This window comes from Mastigoproctus giganteus, chromosome 5, assembly GCF_048544385.1.
Source record: "Mastigoproctus giganteus isolate SK-2022 chromosome 5, ASM4854438v1, whole genome shotgun sequence".
NCBI classification, from domain to species: Eukaryota; Metazoa; Arthropoda; class Arachnida; order Uropygi; family Thelyphonidae; genus Mastigoproctus; species Mastigoproctus giganteus.
In genome coordinates this window covers 96,729,479-96,751,722 of record NC_143579.1, presented here as the reverse complement: position 1 = coordinate 96,751,722, position 22,244 = coordinate 96,729,479, and the positions used below count along the sequence as shown (strand labels likewise).

Below are 22,244 nucleotides of genomic sequence, written 5' to 3'. Positions count from 1 at the left end.
TAACTTCTGCCAGAAAATTAATGGAGGCACTGGTTAAAGAAGCACTGCAGGATCATCTAGACAAGACTTCAGTTATAGCTCAGACACAGCATGGTTTTGTTAAGGGGAAGTCTTGCCTGACCAATTTGATTGGATACTGTAATGCAGTCACAAAAGAACTGGATGCAGGGAATAACTTTGATATTATGTACTTGGATCTTAGAAAGGCTTTTGATACTGTTGCACATGGAAGACTGCTGCACAAATTGGAGCAGTGTGGCATTGGAGGCAAATTGCTGCTATGGATAAAGGGGTGATTGAGGGGGAGAAGACAAAGAGTGGTAATCAATGGACACTGCTCATCGTGGAATAATGTTGGGTCCATTATTGTTTTCTGTATTTATAAATGATATTGATGATGGTATATCAACTTAATGTCCAAGTTTGCAGATGATATGAAGGTTGGCAGGGTTGTCAAGGACACTATGCTACTGCAACAGGATCTGGAAAGGTTGAGCAGATGGGCTGAGAGGTGGCAAATGAAGTTTAACATTGACAAATGTAAAGTACTACATATGGGAAACAGCAACCCCAGAACAATGTATCAACTCTGTGGTACTACACTGACAGTGGTAGAGAAGGAAAGGAACCTGGGGGTGGTTGTGCAGGCAGATATGAAGTTTTCTGAGCAGTGCAGATGGGCTGCAAGAGTAGCTCATGGTGTATTGTCGATGATATATAGGAATTTTTCTAGCAGGGATAAGGAGGTGATTATTCCCTTGTATAAGGCAATGGTCAGGCCACACCTTGAGTACTGTATACAGGTCTGGAGGCCTCATTTCAAGAAGGATGTAGAGTTGCTGGAACAAGCTAGAGAATCTTGTAATAACTGAGAGTAAAGTGGAGGAGAAATGATATATAGGAATTTGGAGGCCTCATTTCAAGAAGGATGTAGAGCTGCTGGAACGAGTACAGAGAAGGGCAACAAGATTAGTGAATGGAACAAAGGGATGCTCTTACGAAGGAAGGCTTAAGTTTTGCAAATTACAGTGACTGGAGACTAGGCACCAGCGAGATGATCTGATAGAGGTGTATATAGCCTTGAATGGTTTGAGCATGCTCAATGCTGATGGGATTCTTCCTCTTGCCCAGAATAATCACCTGAGAGGGCATAAATTCAAATTGAGGAAAGACAGATGTAGGATAGACATGCAGAAATTTGCCTTTAGCCAGCGGGTGGTTGGTTGGTGGAACAGACTTCCATCCCTTGTAGTGGAAGTTGATAGCCTAAATAAGTTTAAGGCTCAGCTGGACAGGTATTTTGAAGAACAGAGGGGTGAAGTGGAAGTAGTTATTTTTTATTTATTTATTTATTTTTTTTTTTTTGGCTGATACTGCATAAGCTTGCTTTCTTGCATCAAATGCCTCTGCTAATGCTAATGCTAAAGTGCTGTATCCTGTACATAGCTGACATCAATTACTGTAAGGCCTTCAATTCCATGCCACATAGCTGAATAATAGAGACTACAAAGTCAATCCAACAGTGACAAACTTCCCAGACGCAACCATGGTGAAATGGAGTACCACCATCAAGGTCGAGAACATCATAACCAGACCGATCCCCATCGGGAGAGGAATCTTTCAAGGAGATGATCTGAGCGTGCTGCAGTTCTGTCTAGCACTCAACTTGCATCTGCCATGCTCAACAACAAAAAGTATCAGTATAACCCCAAAAAAGGAAGGAAAAAGCTTGTACACCCTCTTCCACATGATGTATATGGATGACATCAAGCTTTATATGGCAACCAAAAAGCCACTCCAACTACTCTGAATTACCAAAGAATTTGGCAGTGATATCAGTATGGAATTTGGTCTAGACAAATGCAAGACCATCGATTGCATCAGGGAAAATTAGTCATTCTAAACTACTGGTAAAGAGATTAAGCCATGATGGGGGGGAAGGGCTTCCAATGCATGGCTCACGAGTGGGATGCTCTTCCCTGAAGACTGAAGGATTAATGCTCGCCATCCAAGTCCGGTTACTATAGAAAATACATCACCAAGGAGTTCAGAATTCAGATGTCAAGTGTTGACACTGCCACCTGCCCTGAGAAAGTATCCTATACATTACCGTAGGAAGGTGATCACCCAGACGGAGTGCACTTGTAGCATCAGAAGCTAGCAAGGAAATAGCAGTTGATCAAAGAAAGTTTAATATATTACAAGTGCAAACCCCAGGCCATACTAGAGACCCCAACCCATAAGTTGTATTGGGATCATACCATAATAATGACCATCTCGAGCATCGTGTCTACCACTGGTATGGTGCCAAAAATCCTACATAACAGCCTCTCAGTCATAGGTCTGCCAGAGAACATATACAAGGAACTCTAGAAAAGTTGCAATCCTGAACACCTTTAGGATAGTCAGAGAGTTCCTCGACCAACAGTAACACTAGACCTAACAACCACCCTGTGCACTTGGTACCAGTACCCATCACGGGGTGGGGCACCCCATCAGGGAGAAATAATATAGCAACAATAATAATAATATAATGGGGATGCAATCAGCCCAGTAATTACAACACCGGACCACCATTATCATGGACTTGGGCTTGAATCCCATCAAGAGGGGAAAAAAATCATGGGGGGAGGGAAAAAATTGCTAAAAGTTGCTTAATCGGACCTGTGTTCCCCAAGGTTGAAGTTAAGAAGGCTGAAACAGAGAGTGGTGCTATCTGGTGTTACTCACATTACTACCACCCACCACTGGATTTCAAAGCTAAACAGGTCTGCCATCCAGAGTTGGATGAAGATGAGATGTAGAAATATTGAACATACTGCATTGAGTGTGGCGCATGATAAAGTTGCTTACATTCAGGTCTTAGACAGAGGGGCTAGTTCAAAAAGTGGGAGACAGTCTCCAGCAGACAAGAGTGGAGCAAGTGGCACATGTGGCTATCACACCTGAAGGGCAACACCATCCAGCCCAACCAACTGGAAGTGCCTCCTGCGCAACTGCACTAGTGAACCCCAGGAGAAAAGAAGTCAATGCATGAAGTGCAGCATCGAAATGAATATATTAATCATGCTAGCATACTACAAAGTAACAATGCTAGAGACAGACACCACAATGTACAGCCAAAACTACACACCAAGCTGTTGGAATGATTCCCAACTGTTCAGGTCACTGAACAGCAAAAAGCAGACCAGAGATGGGCCATATTCAAGAATAACCCAATAACTCCTGCTATCGTGAAAAAAATCAAGCAAGATGTGAGCAACCAACTAGAAAGAACAGTGAATATGAATACAATGGAACAAAAACTCTAAGAGGAACTGCAAGTACAAGAAGTACAACCCAGAACAGCTAAAGTAGAAACAGACAAGATCTCAATCCAGAATAATAATAAGAAGAAGAAGAAGAAGAGTAGTGGAAGAAAGCCGTAGCTGAATTCAAGAGAATGGACCTCCACAAAGATCCACACCATAATAAAACAGAGACGGGAACATAGGCCAACTGATCCACTGGTATGGTGCACGGGGTAACTGAAGAAAGAAGTTTATCAAAAAAGTGAAGGCCATTCTCAAGAAAGACAACATCCATAGCAAACACAAGACCTATAATCACAGGATTGAAGAATTCCTTGACACTTTCAAGCAGAAACATCTGGCACTCAGCAAGAAACTTCACTGTTACAGGAAGAACAGTGAAGTTTCTTGCTGTTGTCTGTTTTCTCAGAAGAAAACAGACAACAGAATATTTGATGAAACCAGAGAATGACTTCAACAGGAAAATCAAATAAGAGAAGAAGGAAGGCAACAGACCACCCCACCAGAATGTACTCTAGGAGTTCTGGGGAAACCTATGGAGCAGAAAATTTAGTCGTAATGGCCATGCTCCCTGAATACATCTAGAAAGGAAGAAAACCATGAACATACAAGAGATAATAGAATGGGAAATTCAGAAATAAAATAACCCAAAACTGGCAAACCCAGGAAGAGATAACAACCACAACTATTGGTACAAGAAGTTCAGCTGTACCCACAGGCACATAGCAGAGCATTTCACCCAGATAATAATGCACCCTGAAACAATCCCAGAGTCTCTGGCTCAAGAAATCATCTACCTAAAGGCCAAGGATAAAGACACTTGACCAGCTGCATAACTATAAAGATATGAGACCACTTTGTGAGCTAGAACATTATGGCTGAACAGCAGAAGGGATGTAAGCAGATGAGCAGGGAATGCTAGAAGCAATTGACCATTGACACTGCAGTAATGGAGCAAGCCTACAAGAAGCACCACAACCTGCACACTGGCTACATCACAAGGCCGTTTGACTCTGTGCCCCATAGCTGGCTATTAGAGATAATGAATATCTACAAACGCAATCCAACACTAAATAGAAGCAATCATGGCAAAATGGAGGACCACCATCAAGGTGTTCCTCACAACATCACAACCAGACCAATATCCACCAGAAGAGGAATCTTCCAGAAAGATGACCTGAGTCCAATATGGTTCTGTCTGGCACTTAATCCACTGTCCACAATGATCAATAGCAGCAAGTATGGATATGTCCTAAAAGAAGGGAGGAAGAACCTGTATATTCTCTCTCTCTCTCTCTCTCTCTCTCTCTCTCTCTCTCTCTCTCTCTCTCTCTCTCTCACCTGATGTACATAGGTGACATAAAATGCTATGCCACAACCGAGAATCAACTCCAAAGGCTACTCTGGATCACTGGGGAGTTCAGCACTAATGTCAGGATGCATGGCCTAGACAAATGCAAGGCCCGTGGATTGCATCAAAGACATCCATTTGGATGCAACTACCAGCCGAGGACCGGTGGACAGATTGAATTAATGAAATCATCCTCAGCTATTTGACATACAAATATCTGGGGGATGATGCAGGCCCACCGGTTAGAACACAATTAGATCAAAGCCCGCCTGACTGAGAAATAACGTCAGAGACCGACAACCTGCTAAAATCAAAGCCGAATGCCGGGAACATGGTCACATCCATAAACGCTTATGCAGTGCAGTACTAACATGCTCCTTTGTGATCATCGATTGGACCAACACCGAGCTAGAGGAGATTATAAGATCAACGAGGATAATAATGACCCAGAGGTGACAACATCACTGGATGTCAGCCATTGAGGGACTAACCAGATTTCATAAAAAAAGAAGGGATGGGATTGACTGACCTTGTTGAACAAGAGAAGAAGGCAATTAAGAACTTGAGATATTACTTCCAGGAAAATGTAGCACTAGTCTATTAAGCCATAAAAAAGGGTAGACAAACGGCACACAACACTCAACCTCAACGAGAATGCACTTAACAGACAGAAGAAACAAAGACAGAAAGATGGAAGAAGAAGATGCTCAATGGCAGACACTACAGTGACCTCCATCAAGACTACATAGATCAGATGGCTTGCAACTCTTGGCTTACAAACATTAGGCTCTTCCGTGGCTGAAGGATTCGTGCTCATCATCCAAGACCAGGTAATCAACACCAGGAAATACATTGCCAAGGACCCCAGAATAACAGATGTCACATGTGGACAATTCCAACCTGGCCCCAGAAACAATCCAGCACATCACTGTAGGAAGCAGGTAGATCACCCAGATGGAATACACTCACAGACATGACCAAGTGGCCAGGATAATTCATCAGAAGCTAGCGCAAAAGTGCCAGCTTGATCAAAGAAAGTTTACTTAATACAAATACAAGCCTCAGCCCATGATAGAGATCTCTACTCGCAGAGACTATCCTGGGACCGCCATAACGGCCAAGACGATCCTGCCCAACAGACCAAGCATAACCCTCATTGACAAGACGGAAATAGCTACCTACTCAATCAACATAGCAGTGCCCAAGACCAGCAACCTCCAGAAAACACAGAGAAAAATATCAGGAAGTACTCAGACCTAAGACAGGAGTCAAAGATGTGTGGCATATGGAAAAAGTAATGACCATCACGATCATTGTGTCAACCACCTTCATGGTACCAAAGAGCTTTCATAAGAACTATCAGAAATAAGCCTCCCAGAGAATACTTGGAAATCCAGAAAGCCGCAATCCTGAACACCTATAGGATAGTAAGATAATTCCTCGACCAACATAATAATAATAATGGTAACTAGACACAGTCAGCCATCCCATCCACTTGGTACCAATACCCATCAATGGGTAGGAAAAAAAAAAAAAAAAGAAGAAGAAAAAGTTTATAATACTGCTATTACTATAATAATATACTAATCCAGCTCATCCTACTATAACGCAAAATCTTATAATGTGCATTTCAATTTACATGCATATTTATTTGACACCTTTTCCACCACTATTATGCACATGAAACAATATGCCATCATGTGGGTTTTGTTTTTGTAACTCTCTTGCGCCATGTTACCCTCTTTCTCATTAGCAGAATTTCAGTTTATGGTCCTTGTGTGTGTGTGTGTGTGCGTGCGTGTGCGTGTTGCATTTTTGATTTGTTATATACAGTCAAAGCTCTTTATGTTGATCCCAGAGCCAATGCTAGGGAAGCGCAAGGCACTGAGGCACTTGCCACAGGAACCACCTAAAATAGGCACTTCTAGAAGCACTACTGCATATATATTCATGTTAAGATACGAGATGAGATGAAGTAGGTACCATTACTAGCTCTTGCCTCGGGTGCCACACACTCTAGCGCCTGCCCTGGGTGACCCACATTGTAAATACTTATGCATTAGGTCCTAGTCAGTATGCCATGAATCTAATGCTATTTTACCTTCGTTATAACAACCTTAAAAGATGAATTAATTTCTCTATAATGACTAAATTTCTACCGCTCTGTTTTTTTTTTTTGTTTTTTTTTTACATTTTTAACTACAATATTCTTATATCGGAATGAAAGAATGTTAATTTATTGAAACTAAAAGGTACTCTTGGAATGGCCAACCGATAAGAAAATTGCCCAATTACCGTTTAATCAGCTTCTGTTAATCAGCCGATTTCCGATTAGTCATTACAATGCTTTCCCACCTTAATAGCCAGCATCCCACTGAAAAAGTCACCTATTGCTTAATTACAGTACATTACATACAGTCAAATATCAACTAAATAATATTAATGTACGGAATACTACAGTAATTTATGTATAAAAGTGTTCAATTACAGAATTAGTTACCTTTTAAACCATCTTCCAGGGCCCCAGGTGCCAAGCGATTTTGTGATCAAGTGTCTTTGCTAGTGAATTAGCACTCTCTCTTGAATAAATAAAATCATCTTCTTTATTTAGCGTTACATTAACAATCAATTAAATAATCCTAGCAAATAAATTGCTTTACTTGATCAGAAGTAACCTTTTTTCTTTTTTCCTTTTATTTGCATATTATCACTAATCCACTACTGCTTGATCACAAATGTGGCACTGCTCCTGCCCCCAGGTGGTGGGGCTGGTAACGTGGAGGAGAAAAGGTCTCCCTTCCTGGATGAAATGGAGCAAGCAGTTTCCAAAACCCAGAACGCTACTGGGTACACAGAAGAAACCCTGACAAGGCAACAACAGGAGTCTGGTCTGTTGCAGCAAAATGTGAAAAGACTGATGTAGGCAGAATCTGAACTCCCACTTTCCTAATCATTCATTCCACTCAAGAACAACCGATTGGAAAAGTCTCTCAATTCCTAGTGCAGAAATGCTTAGAAAGCACAATAGGTACTCCTAAAACAGTTTGTCGTTTAAGATCGGGAGACCTACTAGTTGAAGTTACCACTGCTGGACAATCTGAGCAACTACAATAACTAAAAACTTTGGGTGGAACTTCTGTCACCATTTCACCACTTTCCCTGAACATGTCAAGAGGTGCCATCACCAAATGGGACCTCATCAATGTGTCAGATGGAGAGCTAAAAGAAGAATTACAAGATCAAGGAGTCATTAATGTCAGAAGAATTATGAAAAAGATATTAGATGCCATACTAGTTCCTACACGGAACATAATACTCACTTTTGACAATCCCAAACCACCAACAGTGATAAAAGCAGGCTGTCTTAACTGCCGAGTTAAACCATACATCTGAAACCCATTATGCTGCTACAAGTGCCAGAAGTTTGGGAACTCACAGACAGTCTGCAGAGGAGTAGCTGCCTGTGCCACATGTAGATCCACTTTGTAGATCCACTTTGCACATTAATACTGACTACACAGCGACAACGCCAATCTGTCTTAACAGAGACACATCTGGCATATTCCAAGGAGTGTGCTCTTTGGAAACATGGAAAATAGATACAGCAGCAGCAGCAGCACAAAGCAGAACATAATGTAGCCTACCAGCAGGCTAAAAAATCCTTACCGGTTCCGAATACTAACAAACCAACTTATGCACAAATAACCACAAAACATACATCAGTTTCTACCCAAAGGTAACTATACCACCGAGTAAATACTAGCTGAATGAGCAAGGTTACTGTTGTTCCCAGTACCAACAAACCAAATGAAAAACAAACAAAGCAAAGGCATAAAGTACAACCAGATGCCATTCAACCGCAGAATACCACAGTATCTACCACTCTTGGCTCAAACCAAACAGAATACATGGACTCAGAAGACAATTTAAATCAAGATGAATAGGTTTTAGAACTGTTCACCCATGAGGATATGGATACAGGGAAACCTTATTTCCCAAAGAAGGGGAAAGGTAAACTTGAGCAGTGCCGTACATAGACTTCTGTTGGCCCTGGGCAAAATATTCATCTAGGACTTCCCGTCGCAAAAATGTGAGTTGGAATTCATAAAATTGAAAAGTAAGGAAATATTCAAAAATTATTCAAATCATAATTATTTATTTAAACTTTAATGACTAGTACATTATAAGTTTTCACATCATTACCTTATAAGTTTATAAGTTTTCACATCATTACCTTATAAGTTTATAAGTTTTCACATCATTTCACATTTATATCAAGTAAATATCATTACCTTATGATATTTACTTGATATAAATTTGTCTATAACATCTGATGTTTTTACATCTTTTAGTACATCTTGTTCTATTGCCATAATAGCCAATCTATTAATTCTTCCGTGGCCAATTGTTGCTTGTAAATACGTTTTAATCATTTTAATTCTTAAAAACTCCCCTCTCCAGATGCAACTGTAATTGGCAATGTTAATAATATCCGAAGAGAAATGGTGATGTTGTCATATAATTCAACTTAGTTTTTTCTTGAATAAATGTCAACCAAAAGTTTTTCATTTTAAAACATGCTGCAAAGATTGGATTTCTTGATGTAACTCTTTGGCATTGATGTCACTGTACCCATCTTCGCCATTAAAATTCCTTCAAGGTTTTGACATTTCATTTCTATCACATTTTCAAATAAATTCATGAAGTTATTTGATTTTGGAATAAGATGAAAAGCTGAGAATATTTCATTCATCTGATCAAATCTTTCTTGTAAGCTAACGATAGCTACATCGATCATTATATTAAAAAAATCTGTTTCAAACCTTTTTAGTTGGATTAGCAGAGCATTCATCTGATGGAGAAACTAGCACTCCTGGTAACTCTGACGTACTTCCAACTCAGTTGCAATATCTATAGCTTTGTCCATACACAATTTAAATTCTGATGTTTTAAATTTGTTTAGTTGACTAAGAGCATCTTCTATGATGCAGTGTTCATATCAATTTTACTACTTTGCATGGCTTTATCACTTCATTTTTAATGCTCAATATTTCATACCAAACAACTACACTTATAATAAATTTAAAAGAAGTATAATTTCTGTTAACAAACCTTGTATTTCAGACTGCAGTTTTGCATCTTTTCCTTTGGACTGTTCTTTGATTTCATTTAATCCAGTTGTAATATCCCATAACTGATATTGTACTGCTCCAACAGCTTTTATCTTTCCTTTCCCATCTTGTTTCTGGTAGAGATTTCACAGTAATTTTTACGTGCCTTTTTAAAATATCCTACCTACTTGGCAAAGCAATGCAAATTGCATATAACACTGATAATGTTCTAAAAAATAATTCTGAAGTTGTTGAAGAATGTGCTGCATCAGATATAACTAAATTTAATTTATGCATGACACATGGAACATAAAAAGCTCTTCTATTTTCTTGTAAAATTCTTGCTTGTACTCTATTTGTCCCAACAAAATTTGCAATATTTGGTTCAAATAATTTTTCATTGCTTCCTCTCAGCGCCAAATTTCATGAAGCTAAAAATTTAATTATCTCAATTACTCGTTCCGAAATCATTCTCCAGTATATTTTTTTTTATAAATTCTCTATAAAATACTCTATCCAGTATTTGATAGAGAAATTATTATTTCTCTATCAAATTTTGATTTAAAACATCCATAATTTTATTGAATTTTAGCCGGAGTTCTCATGGATTTAGCCGTTTCACATGCTAGTATAGAATCTGAATGGTGTGAGATAGTTGGAAACAAAGGTATAATGCGAGTAGGAGTAATCTACAGACCAGGTGATTGTGAAGATTATGACGAAAGCCTCTACATGCAAATGGAATGGGCAAGTAAGCATCAATGTCTTATTATGGGTGATTTCAATTTGCTTCTAATTGATTGGAGTAAATTGGAAGGAAACTCGACATGGGGAACAAAATTTTTAAATCAACTAGATGACTGTTATTTGTATCAACATGTCAGGGAAAGTACTAGAGAAAAGAATATCCTAGACCTCATCATCAACCATGAATCAGATGACATAACAGGGCTGACAGTAGAGGAACCAGTAGCAGGAAGTGATCATGGAGTTCTACGGTGGATGATGATGAGAGAAGTAGCAGTAGTAAAAGGCAACGGAATGGGTTTTAATTTCAGAAAAGGAAATTACGATGCCTTAAGATGCTACATGGCCTCTATTAACTGGGTAGATATCGCACAGAGAATGAATACATTTGAACTGTGGTATGCTTTTAAAATATTAATCACAGATGCCTTGAATCCGTATTTACCATTAAAAAAAATACTCCACAAGGAGGGTTCCAAGTTGGATGAATAGTGAAGTTGCCACATTACTTGAGCAGAAAAAGGTGGCATGGAAAGGTTACAGAGCAATAAAAAGTACTAAAGCCTATAACAGCTACAAGGTGATGTGTAATAGAGCCACAGAAAAGGTTCAACAGGCAAAGGCAGTTTATGAGAAATCACTAGCAAACAGAGCAAAGAGGGGGGGGATAAGAAATTCTTCACATATATAAATGCCAAGAAGAGCAGGACAAACCAGATCGGACCTTTACGTAAGGGAAAGGGGATAGTATTAAATACACCAGCTGCCATTGCAGATGAGCTCAACAGTTATTTTGCATCGATATTTACAAATGAAAAAAACCTTTTGTGGCAATGGAAAATTGTGGGAGCAAAGTTGAAAAATATGTAATTAATGATATTGAAATTTCGCAAGATTATTTAATGAAAAAACATTTAAGCCTACAGGCCAGTAAGGCTCCTAGAGTTGATGGAATATACCCTATAATCTTAAGGGAGGCGGCAAGTGAGTGCATTGAACCATTGAGGCTAATTATGCGAGCATCACTAGACTCTGGGGAGATTCCCTTGAATTGGAAAAGTGTCGATGTACTCCCATACATAAGGGTGGCTCTAAGAGTGAAGTGGGAAATTATCAACCTGTCAGTCTGACTTCAGTGATAGGGAAAATCATGGAGGCAATGATCAAGGGTGGAATTCAGGATCATTTGGATCGAATTGAAATTCTCAAGGATACTCAGCAGTTTTGTAAAGGGAAAATCATGTTTAAGAAATTTTTTTTGCTATTTTGAAAGGGTCACTCACGAGCTGGATTTGGGGAATAATTTCGACATTGTTTATTTAGATTTCAGCAAAGCTTTTGAACTCAGTCCCACATGAGCGGTTGTTTTATAAGCTAGAACAGGTTGTAATCACTGGGAAAATCCTTAGATGGATAGCAGGATGGCTTCAGGGCAAGAGGCAGAGGGTTGTGATAAATGGCTATTCCTCAGATTGGGTTGATGTAAGAAGTGGGGTTCCCCAAGGATCAGTATTAGGACCACTGTTGTTTTTAATTTTCATACGACATCGATGAAGGGATAGAGGGCGTGATGTCTAAATTTGCAGATGATGTTAAAATTGGTAGAGTAGTTAATGATCACTGTCAAGCTGAGCTTCTTCAGAGAGACCTAGGTAGACTTCAGGAATGGTCAGAAAAATGGCAGCTATGCTTTAATCCAACAAAGTGTAAGGTATTACACCTGGGAAACAGTAATCCCAAAATAACTTATTCACTTGGTGGAGTTCAACTAAACCCAGTACTGGAGGAAAGGGACTTGGGTGTTACAATACGGTCAGACATGAAATTCTCTGAGCATTGTAAACAGGTTGCAAGGAAGGCCCATGGCATCCTATCAATGATCAATCGAACTTTTGCAAGTAAAGATTGGGATGTGATAATCCCATTATATAAGGCTTTTGTTAGACCACACTTGGAATACTATGTTCAAGTATGGAGACCGCACCTAAAGAAAGAAAGACATAGCGCTTCTTGAAAGGGTGCAAAGACAGGTAACTCACCTGGTGAGATCGGCAAAAGGGCATCCTTATGAAGAAAGACTTCGAATATGTGGGTTGCAGAGTTTGGAAACTAGACACCTTAGAGATTTGATTGAATTGTTTAAGGCTCTGAGAGGCATCAGTAAAATGAATGAGGATGAAATTTTCAAGATTATAAATGATGCTAGAACTAGGGGACATAAATTCAAGTTACGGGGGGGGGGGGAATGTTTAGATTGGACTGCAGGAAGTTTTATTTTAGCCAGCGAGTTATAAATTACTGGAATAAGTTGCCTACATGGGTGGTAGAGGCTGACAATTTGGGGAAATTCAAAGGTCATCTGGATAGTACCTTTGGGTGAGGGAAGCACATAAGGTGATAGGTTGAATTTCCTTTTCTTTTATTAATTATTATTATTTATTTATTATTATTTTTTTTTATCATTGTTTTATTCGGGGTTTTTTTTTTTTTTTTTTTTTTTTGGCTGGTGCAGCATAAGCCATAGGCTTTCTTGCACCATGTGGCCATTACTAATACTAATAAAACAAACCTTGATGCAGTCGCTGCATGGGTCAATATTAACTCAGTATTTAACCATAGTCTCATTATACTTGCCACCTAACGAAAATATAAACTATGCTGACTTAGAAGAATTAGTGATCTAACTTCTCAAACCTTTCTGCATTCTAGGAGACCCCAACAGTCACTATCCTTTATGGGGAAGCCACAAACTAGACAAGCGTGGACAAACTATCGAAAAATTACTCGATCAACACACTCTGATAACTTTAAGCAATGGAGCGCACACTTGTGCACATCTTCCTACAGGATCTACTTCAGCTATTGATGTCTGTCTCTGTGCTCAGTAACCATTCACAGCAACCCACTGGGCAGTGATCATTACCCTGTGATATGCCACATTGATACAAGTGTTCCCCACCTTTCCTTCTGAATTGCCAAATGGAACTTTTCCATTTGGCAATTCCATAAAAACAAGTCCAAAAAACACCCATAAACCTGTCAGTAGAATATCTATCCAACCAAATACTGTAGGCAGTGGACAAAGCAATTCCAAAACAAAATTTATTTCTGCCTTCTCAAAAGTAAGATGGAATGATGAATGTAGTGCAGCCAGAAAACAGAAAAACAACATTGAACATCTTCAGGAAGTTCTCTACAACAGCAAACCTCATCCTCTTTAAACAGGCAAGGGCAAAACATGTTAGGCAGATCAGCAAAATGGAAGTATGGAGGTGTTTCACTTCCACAATTACAAGAACAACAAACACCCAAACAATATGGGCAAAAATACAGCGAATGTGCGCAAAATGCGCAAAACACCCACGTGTCAACTTTCCCATGCTCAATGTAAATGGCTCTGTTATCATTAAATTAGAGGAGATTGCAAACACTTGTGGTAGGTCCTTCATGGAAATCTCAGCTATGTCATCATACTCTGCACATTTTCATACACACAAAGCACAAGTGGTAAAAACACTCAATCAATTTCAAAACAAAATTCAGGGTTGCATATAATCTCCCCTTCACAATATCAGAGTTGCACCATGCTTTAGCCTCCATTAAACTGAGTGCAGCAGGGCCTGATGGAATACACTACATCATGATAACAAAGCACACTGAACTGGCCCTCAAGACACTTACTCCTATACAACAGGATATTCAAAGAAAACACTTTCCCCGACAAATGGAGCCATGCTTATGTTTTGGCCTTTCCAAAGCCAGGAAAAGACCCTACAGACCTGCAACATTATCAACCTATTGCCCTCACCAGCAGTATGAGCAAAGTCATGGAAAAAATGATAAACGCCAGTCTATCCTGGTTTCTAGATCGAAATTACCTGCTAAGTCCATTGCAATGTCACTTCCGTGAAAGTAGATCCACTCTTGACCTTTTAATTAACACAGAAATTAACATCCATGACACCTTTGTATGGACAGAACCCCTGGTCATGGTCCTCTTTGACATCGAAAAAGCTTTTGACACTACCTGGAGATACAGTATAATGCGAAACCTATACGATCTGGGATTACGCGGACACCTACCACAGTTCAACCGAAATTTTCTACACCACTGCTCATTTCAAGTCAGAGTTCACAGTCATCTTCAAAATTTATCCAAGAAGGTGGCATACCACTAGGATCAGTGCCAAGTGCCATTCTTTTTAATATAATAGTGAACTCAACAATGCATGACCTACCACAAACAGTATCTTCTACCCTGTATGCCTTTGACTTCAGTATGCCTGCCATTTGCCCAATATTCAAATGATAGAACAGCTGCAATGTGCCATCAACAAAATAGATAAATGGTCCCAAAGCAATGGATTTTGTCTCTCAAACCAAAAAACTGTCAGGATACACTTCTGTAGGAAGCGTAACCTACATGCAGATCCGGAACTTTGACTAGAAAATCAAGTCATATCAGTGGTCCCTAGTGTCCACTTTCTTGGTGTTGATATTCGACCAAAAACTCGCCTTTCTTGAACACATAAAAACACTCCGGATTACCTGTCTCAAAAAGCTTAGCATCTTAAGAGTTCTATCAAGCACAACATGGGGGTGCTGACCGTTACGCACCACTACATCTCTACCATTCATTAATACAGTCGCATCTGGACTGTTGTTCTGTAGTGTATAGCTCTGCTAGACCAAGTGCTTTACATTGACTTGATCGTGTACACCACAGCACACTTCGTCTTTCCCTGGGGGCATACCATACATCACCGGTGTAGAGCCTATATGCTGAAGTGCTTGAAATGCCCTTGCAGCTACGCAGACAAATGCTTTTATTAAATTATGTAGCAAAACTCAAAGGGCATCCTAAACATCCCACTTGGAATGGACTTTTCTCTCCTAAATGGGAAAACCTTTATAAAGCTTACACATCTATAAACCTAACAATCGGGATACATCTTCGCTCACTATTAGCTGACTAGCAAATTGACCTGAGTAAGATACAGCCTACTGCCTCTCATACAGTCCCACCCTGGACATATCATATACTGCCATGTGACTTTTCATTCACAGCCTGGGGAAAACTTACCATATCCCAGCAGAACATACTACACATACATACCACACTGAGAACCCATCACAGCCAGTACACACCGATCTAACAGATGGATCTAAAACTGACAAGCATGTTGGTGCAAAATTTCTGTTTCTGTTTATAATCTGGGACGACCAAACGGTCAGAGGAGTTTTTACAAGATAGACAGAATACAAGAAACAGCACCGTATTCAGCAGTCACGGGCTTGAACCCCGGTCACTCAAGGCACGTGTACTTATGCACCCGCGTGCCTGACCACTAGGCTACGGTGGCCTTACATGTTGGTGCAGCCACAGTATTTCTTAACATTACCATATCCATAAAGCTCCCCACTGAATGTAGCAGCTATACTGCAGAACTGTGTACTATCCACATAGCACACATTAAGATTTAAGTACTGTAGTTGTAAAATTAACAGAAGGTATACTCTATGAAAGTTATGAAAAGCAGAGAGTATACTGTACATATCAGGTTTATTAACCAAATTCACTTTGGTTGCATAGAAATCACATAAAACTATAAGTATTGCCTAGGAATCAAATTCTAATAAATTTATTTTTTAATTTTCAGTAAATATTTTAATAGTATTTGTTTTTTTAAGCCCTTTCAAAAACCAGAAATATGCTTAAAAAAATTCAGAGGGTGTATGACTTATTACCCTCCACTGCAACCTTGGAGGGTGGCTCCGTAGCCAGGTGGGAAGGAGCAGTAGTGTGTATCACATGCTTCTTGATTAGACTGGGGTTCGAGCCCGTCACCACCAAATACGGAAGATGTGGAAAGGTCAGGGAATGACCACCGCATATCACGGAGCAATATGGCCTTAGTTACTAATGCTCCTAAAAACCAAAAAAAACAAACAAAAACAAACAACCTTGGATTTAAGTAATTGTCACGGTAACTGTTATGGCACCAAGTATTGCCTGGAGGTATTTTATGATAAATCCAAAGGACAAAACTGTTTGCATATGTAATTTATATGATACCACCATATCAAGGGGTAGTAAAACAGCCAAAACATTTACAACCACAAATATGATGAGTTATGTCAAAAATTCCATCCAGAATAAATGTCAAAAGAAACAGAGGCATCAGATAAGTTGAAAAGGACATATGCTGAATGGGAAGTATCAGCACCATTGAACCTCCTGCTAAAGTGCAAACTACTATAAAAGCAGTATTAACAAAGAAGAAGACGCTTTGAGATATTAATGACTGCAATGCCAAAGAGATCCATTATTTAATTGGAGAAATGATAGCTGTTCAACTTCAACCATATTCTGCAACACATGACACTGTATTCCAAAAGCTATTTTTAAAAAAAATTTGCCCAAATTACAATATTCCAAGTAGAAAAAATTTCACTGATAAAATCATTCTAGATATATTTCAGAAAGTAAAAACAAAACTTCAAACATTCCTTGATAAAGCTACCATTTCTTTAACCACTGATATTTGGACAGCTACTACAAATAGTTCTCCATTTCGGAGTATTACAGACCACTGGCTTACAAATGAGTTTGATCAACACAGGGCTGTCCTAAGAATTCTTCCATTTTCAGGCTGTCATACAGGGATACAGATCAGTGAAGAGTTTAACAATGTGGTAGAAGAATATAAGATCTCAAAAAGTAAAGCCTTCTTTACACTACAAGATTCTGCACTAAATATGGTAGCTAGTGTCACTGGTAGTGGTTTACAGTCGCAATCATGTTTCATACACACATAACAACTTTCAATAAATGACTCCATGTTTGCCTAGCAGGCTGTAAGGACTGTTGGTACTATAAATAGGAATATTGTAAAATACTTCAGTCATTCTGCTTCAGCAGTTAACAAATTAATGGAAATACAGAAGCAGCTGCTTTAAAGAAGCATAAATTAATTCAAGATGTATCCACTTGTCTGAATTCAACGTATTACATGCTGAAAAGAAACACAGAACAGTGAAAAGCTCTTGCAACCTATGCTGTGAATAACAATATTCAAACATTAAGTTCATACCAATGGGGTCTTGTAGAAAGAATTGTCCAACTCCTAAGTCCATTTGAAGAAATCACTAATGAAGCCTCATTAGTAAAAGAGAATCTACTGCTTCAATGATAATCCCTACAATTTTGACTCTTAATTTATGTTTTGTCCAAAAGATAATTTCAGTGGAATTCTTACCACAGTTGAGGATCTTAAATCGTCAATTGTGAAAAGATTTTCCCCTTACATGGAAAATAAATCTTTGTGTTTATGTACTTTTATAGATCCTAGATTTAAGATGAAATTTCAAAGAAGTGCTATGAAAAACAAAATAAAGGAATGAGTTTTAGAAGCTCTGGAGCAAGATCAAATGGAGGTAAGAGGGAATTCTCTTGATGATATTTCAACAGGATATGCTTCAACCAGTTATACTGAAGATCAAGATATCTCAGGTTTTACTATGACTTTTTCAAATTTGTTTGATGAATTAGCTTCTGATAAGACTGTTCAAAACAAAGGAACAGAAGAAATGTCACCCAGAGTAAGTTCAATAGAGAATAAATCCTCAAAAAAAAGAACAAGCATTATTCAGTGTTGCACTCAAGAATTGAATCAGTATTTAGATTTGACATTACTGCCTAGAAATAATAGCCCATTTCTGTGTGGAAAAATATTGTTTGTTTGTTATTTGGTTTTTAGGAGCATTAGCAACTAAGGCCATATTGCTCCGGGATATGTGGTGGTCATTCCCTGACCTTTCCGCATCCTCCGTATTTGGTGGTGATGGGCTCAAACCCCGGTCTAATCAAGAAGCTTGTGCTATGCACTGCTGCTCCTTCCCACCTGGCTACGGAGGCACCTGTGGAAAAATATGCGAGACAAACTACTTCCTCTGAGCAAACTAGCTTTGAAATATTTAAATGCACCAGCTTCATCAATTGAAAGTGAAAGAATATTTAGTACTGGTGGTAATTTGTATGAACCTGCAAGAAATAGGCTAAATCCTGAAAATTGGAAATTCTGATGTTTTTGCATTACAATTTAAGAGTATTCAGTTTTGATTTACTCTGAATAAACTACTTTTAATTTGTTTTTTTCCTTTATACTGTGTTAAAAAAGGTAATAAATTTGATTAAAATAATTGTTAAGTTGAATTTTTTTTATTGTATTCTCTGTATTAATAAAAATAAATTGGCTATAACAGCAGCCAAACTCAGAAAATGTTTACTTAATCCATTTCAGTTTATCAAAGCTATCTAATAGTGATTACCTGGATTAAATTTAGCAGGAAAGAACCGATTAAGTGACAAAAAACCAATTGCCAATTAATCGGTGCATCCTTAGTATCAATCCTGCCAGAGAGAGTTACTTGAGAGATCGGCAATGTTGATTCCGCTTTGGCTTGTCTGACAATTTTCACACACCTAAATTGCTTGGTCTTTCATCTTTCCACTGTGTGAGCTATGCTTGACGTATAGTTTAGACGTGGCTGTTGCCTGCAATAAGTGTGTAACAGAGAATTTTATTATACTGGAAACTTGGTTATATTTGAACTCCTCCCACCATATTTGACTAATCTGCACTAAGCATGATTACTTCTAAGATTTCCAGAAGAAACATGAATGGAGTCAATTCCTGATGGTTTCCTACATAATATGATAAACACTGAAATTTTTGATTCCATTCCATTATATTATAGGGGAATGCTGATTTGTTAGAACACAGTGGAATATCATTCCATGTGTTCTGTATAATCAAGTGTAAACACTGATGTTAAGGAAAATGGTTTTTCCCCCTGCATCATGTCATCACTTCCTATCAGTCAAAAAATTATTCGCAAAATATGTCAGGATACATTGTTGTCCAATGATGACTAAGCAATATGTTGCAAATAGTGAAGTAACATAACATTTGCATATGTCAAAATATATTGTTTACATAAACAGTTAAATATAAATAATATACATAAATAGTTAAATATAAATAGCATACATAAACAGTTAAATATAAATAACATACATAAATGGTTAAATATAAATAACATGCTATTTATATTTCAACTCAAGATGACAGTTATTACCATGGGAGGAAGGCTCATGTGAATATATATGAAACCAGGTAGAGAACCTGATTTCATATATATATAGAAATAACTAAAATGTTACATTTGTGTTTCTTGTCTTTCCATGCCTTGTTCAGTTAGGATCACTACTACTGTGAATGCATTACAAATGTAAATAAATATCCATATGGCAAACATATTTCTTTTAATATATCATATAAATTATATGGCCATCCATTGTTAAGTCATTTATGGATGCAAGATTAAATTATACAATATCTTTGGATGCAATATTTAATTGCAGCCAAATTTGTTTATAAAATTTCTTACCCAAACTAAAAAAATAAATGTTTTTGTAAGTTAAGAAATTTGGTGGGTTTAGTCAGAAACTGCATACAGATGTACCCGATTTTAATGGTTTCTAATGTAATGCCATATATATGAAATGAAATGAAAAAATAGATGTTGATCAATATAAATTCCAATACTAGAAATGAAATTTTGCCAATTTTTTCTCCCCTTTCAGAACTTGGACCACGATTAGTAGGAGCTAAAGAAGGAGTGCTTTTAGTTGCCTTACAGAATGGAAAGGCAACACGTGGATTAGATATTTTGAACAAAGACTTGGATAAGCTTCCATTACGTAAGTTGCCAGTAATAGTCAATTATTTAATATCAAGTAATGTTTATTACAAGATACTGTTCGCTTAAAATATTGAATGTGCAGAATAACAGATGAGGGTTAATTAAAATTAGATTTCAATTTTAATTAACAGAAATTAAATTATCATGAACATGAATTTTTAATACATTTACATCAAAGAAATAACAGTATGCCTAATATGTATGGATAAAAGCCACATTTCTCACTCCTGAAGATCCTCAATCATTTTTGTCTTCCTGAAACCAAAGATATATCACTCATTACTCTTAAACTATTGAACAATTTCACTTATAAGTTGCCTAGGTAAAATATTAAAAAAACAATGACACTTGGGTGACTCAAATGGTCCCTTGAAACTGTGAACTTGATGAATAGAATCAGTATATTTTTGGCATGATAAAACCTTCACCCGATCTTACAACTAATGTTGAGTTAAATATCTTAAATGTTTGTCAGACCCACACATCTAATTAGGGTCAGTTTAAATATTTAAAAGATATTCAATACTACTTGGCAATTTAGTCTTCTCCAAGGTCTTACCATTTGGACAAACAAATTCACTTGTCTCAATTTATTCTGAATTTCCTCCTATATAGAATATTTCAGGTCCACTACAGAAATGTGAATCAAAATTGTTTATGCAGGAAGAAGACACTCCACAAGGTCAATACTCAGTTTGAGGAAGCAATGTTGTTATTATGTGTGTGTTTGTGTGTGTTGCTGTCTTTACTATCTGGGAAGCTATTGTCCCTCCAGTGACATTGACAGAGCTTGGGCTTTCACCCACTTTAGAATCAACTACATTATTCATAATTCTACCTAAAATTGCTGATATCATTTTTAAGCATAACCAAAATTGTATTATCCATTAAAAATTCAAAGGCACCATGATTGTGACCAGTTTCGGAGCTGTTTAGTTTCTCATTAGACAACAGGTTGCTAATTGAGACAATAGATCTCGTTTAGCAGCCTTCAATTTGAGAGTGAATAAATTTATCAAATCAAGATGAGCAGCCCCAGCAGTTTGAGAAAACCAAAAATTCTGCGTTATATATTTCAGTGTTCTTTATAATTTCAAAGAAAATGTACTACAAGCAGCAGACTGTGAACCTACCAGTTTCACTCAGGACTGTATTGAAAATGCAATAGTGTATGTGGATATTTGAAGTTATTAGCATATAAAGTCTTATTAAATGCTCTATCTTGAAGAGTTTGGTTAATTAAATTAAATTCTCTAAAATAAAATGATTGATTTATAAACATTTAAAATATTTATTGGTTAATCATATACACAGCATTATACCAGAAAAACATTCAATAGCACCTAAAATTCTGTACAAAGTAATCCTTTTACAACTTTGAGTTTTTTATATTGTCAGGGAAACGGGAAACATGCTTTGTAAAAAGGATAGGTGGAACAGGACCAGGGTATGTCTGCCAGGGGCAAAGGTGGATGACGTTGTAGAGCGGATATCATCTTTTAAGGGCACAAAAGGTGATATAGTTGTACACGTTGGCACTAATGATATTAAGAGTAGGAGACCGGCGGAATTACTTAACAAGTACAGGTCACTGTTGAAAAAAACCTGTGAATTAGGGTTGAATTTGAAAGTGTCTGCAATTTTGACCAGACACGATAGGAGGGAGTATATGATGAGAGCCCTGTCGATCAATTCGGCCCTGGAAAGATTGTGCAAGGCTCAAGGGGTAGAATTTTTTCCAGCCTGGTCTGTACTTGTTAACAGGAGAGACTGCTTCTACAGGGATGGGATACACTTAAATAGAAAGGGTGCAAGAATGTTTGCTGATGCTATCGAGGCAGTGTTAGGTGGGTCGGAAAACTGCTAAATTGGGGGGATACAAGGATTAATAGATTAACAGTAGCCACTGGCAGAGGTGAAAGTGATTCTTGCACTGCTTCTATTGGAATGAGCCGC

At 37.9% G+C, this 22,244-nt stretch overlaps 1 protein-coding gene across 1 annotated transcript in view; it reads left to right on the top strand.

Annotated features, from left to right (window-relative positions):
* LanA (laminin subunit alpha) overlaps positions 1–22,244 on the top strand; it is a 1,178,005-nt gene that overhangs the window by 822,153 nt on the left and 333,608 nt on the right. Inside the window, exon 46 of the mRNA XM_090374120.1 lies at positions 20,170–20,286. Coding sequence (XP_090230246.1) covers positions 20,170–20,286 — 117 coding nt within the window. The remainder of the gene's footprint in view (positions 1–20,169; positions 20,287–22,244) is intronic.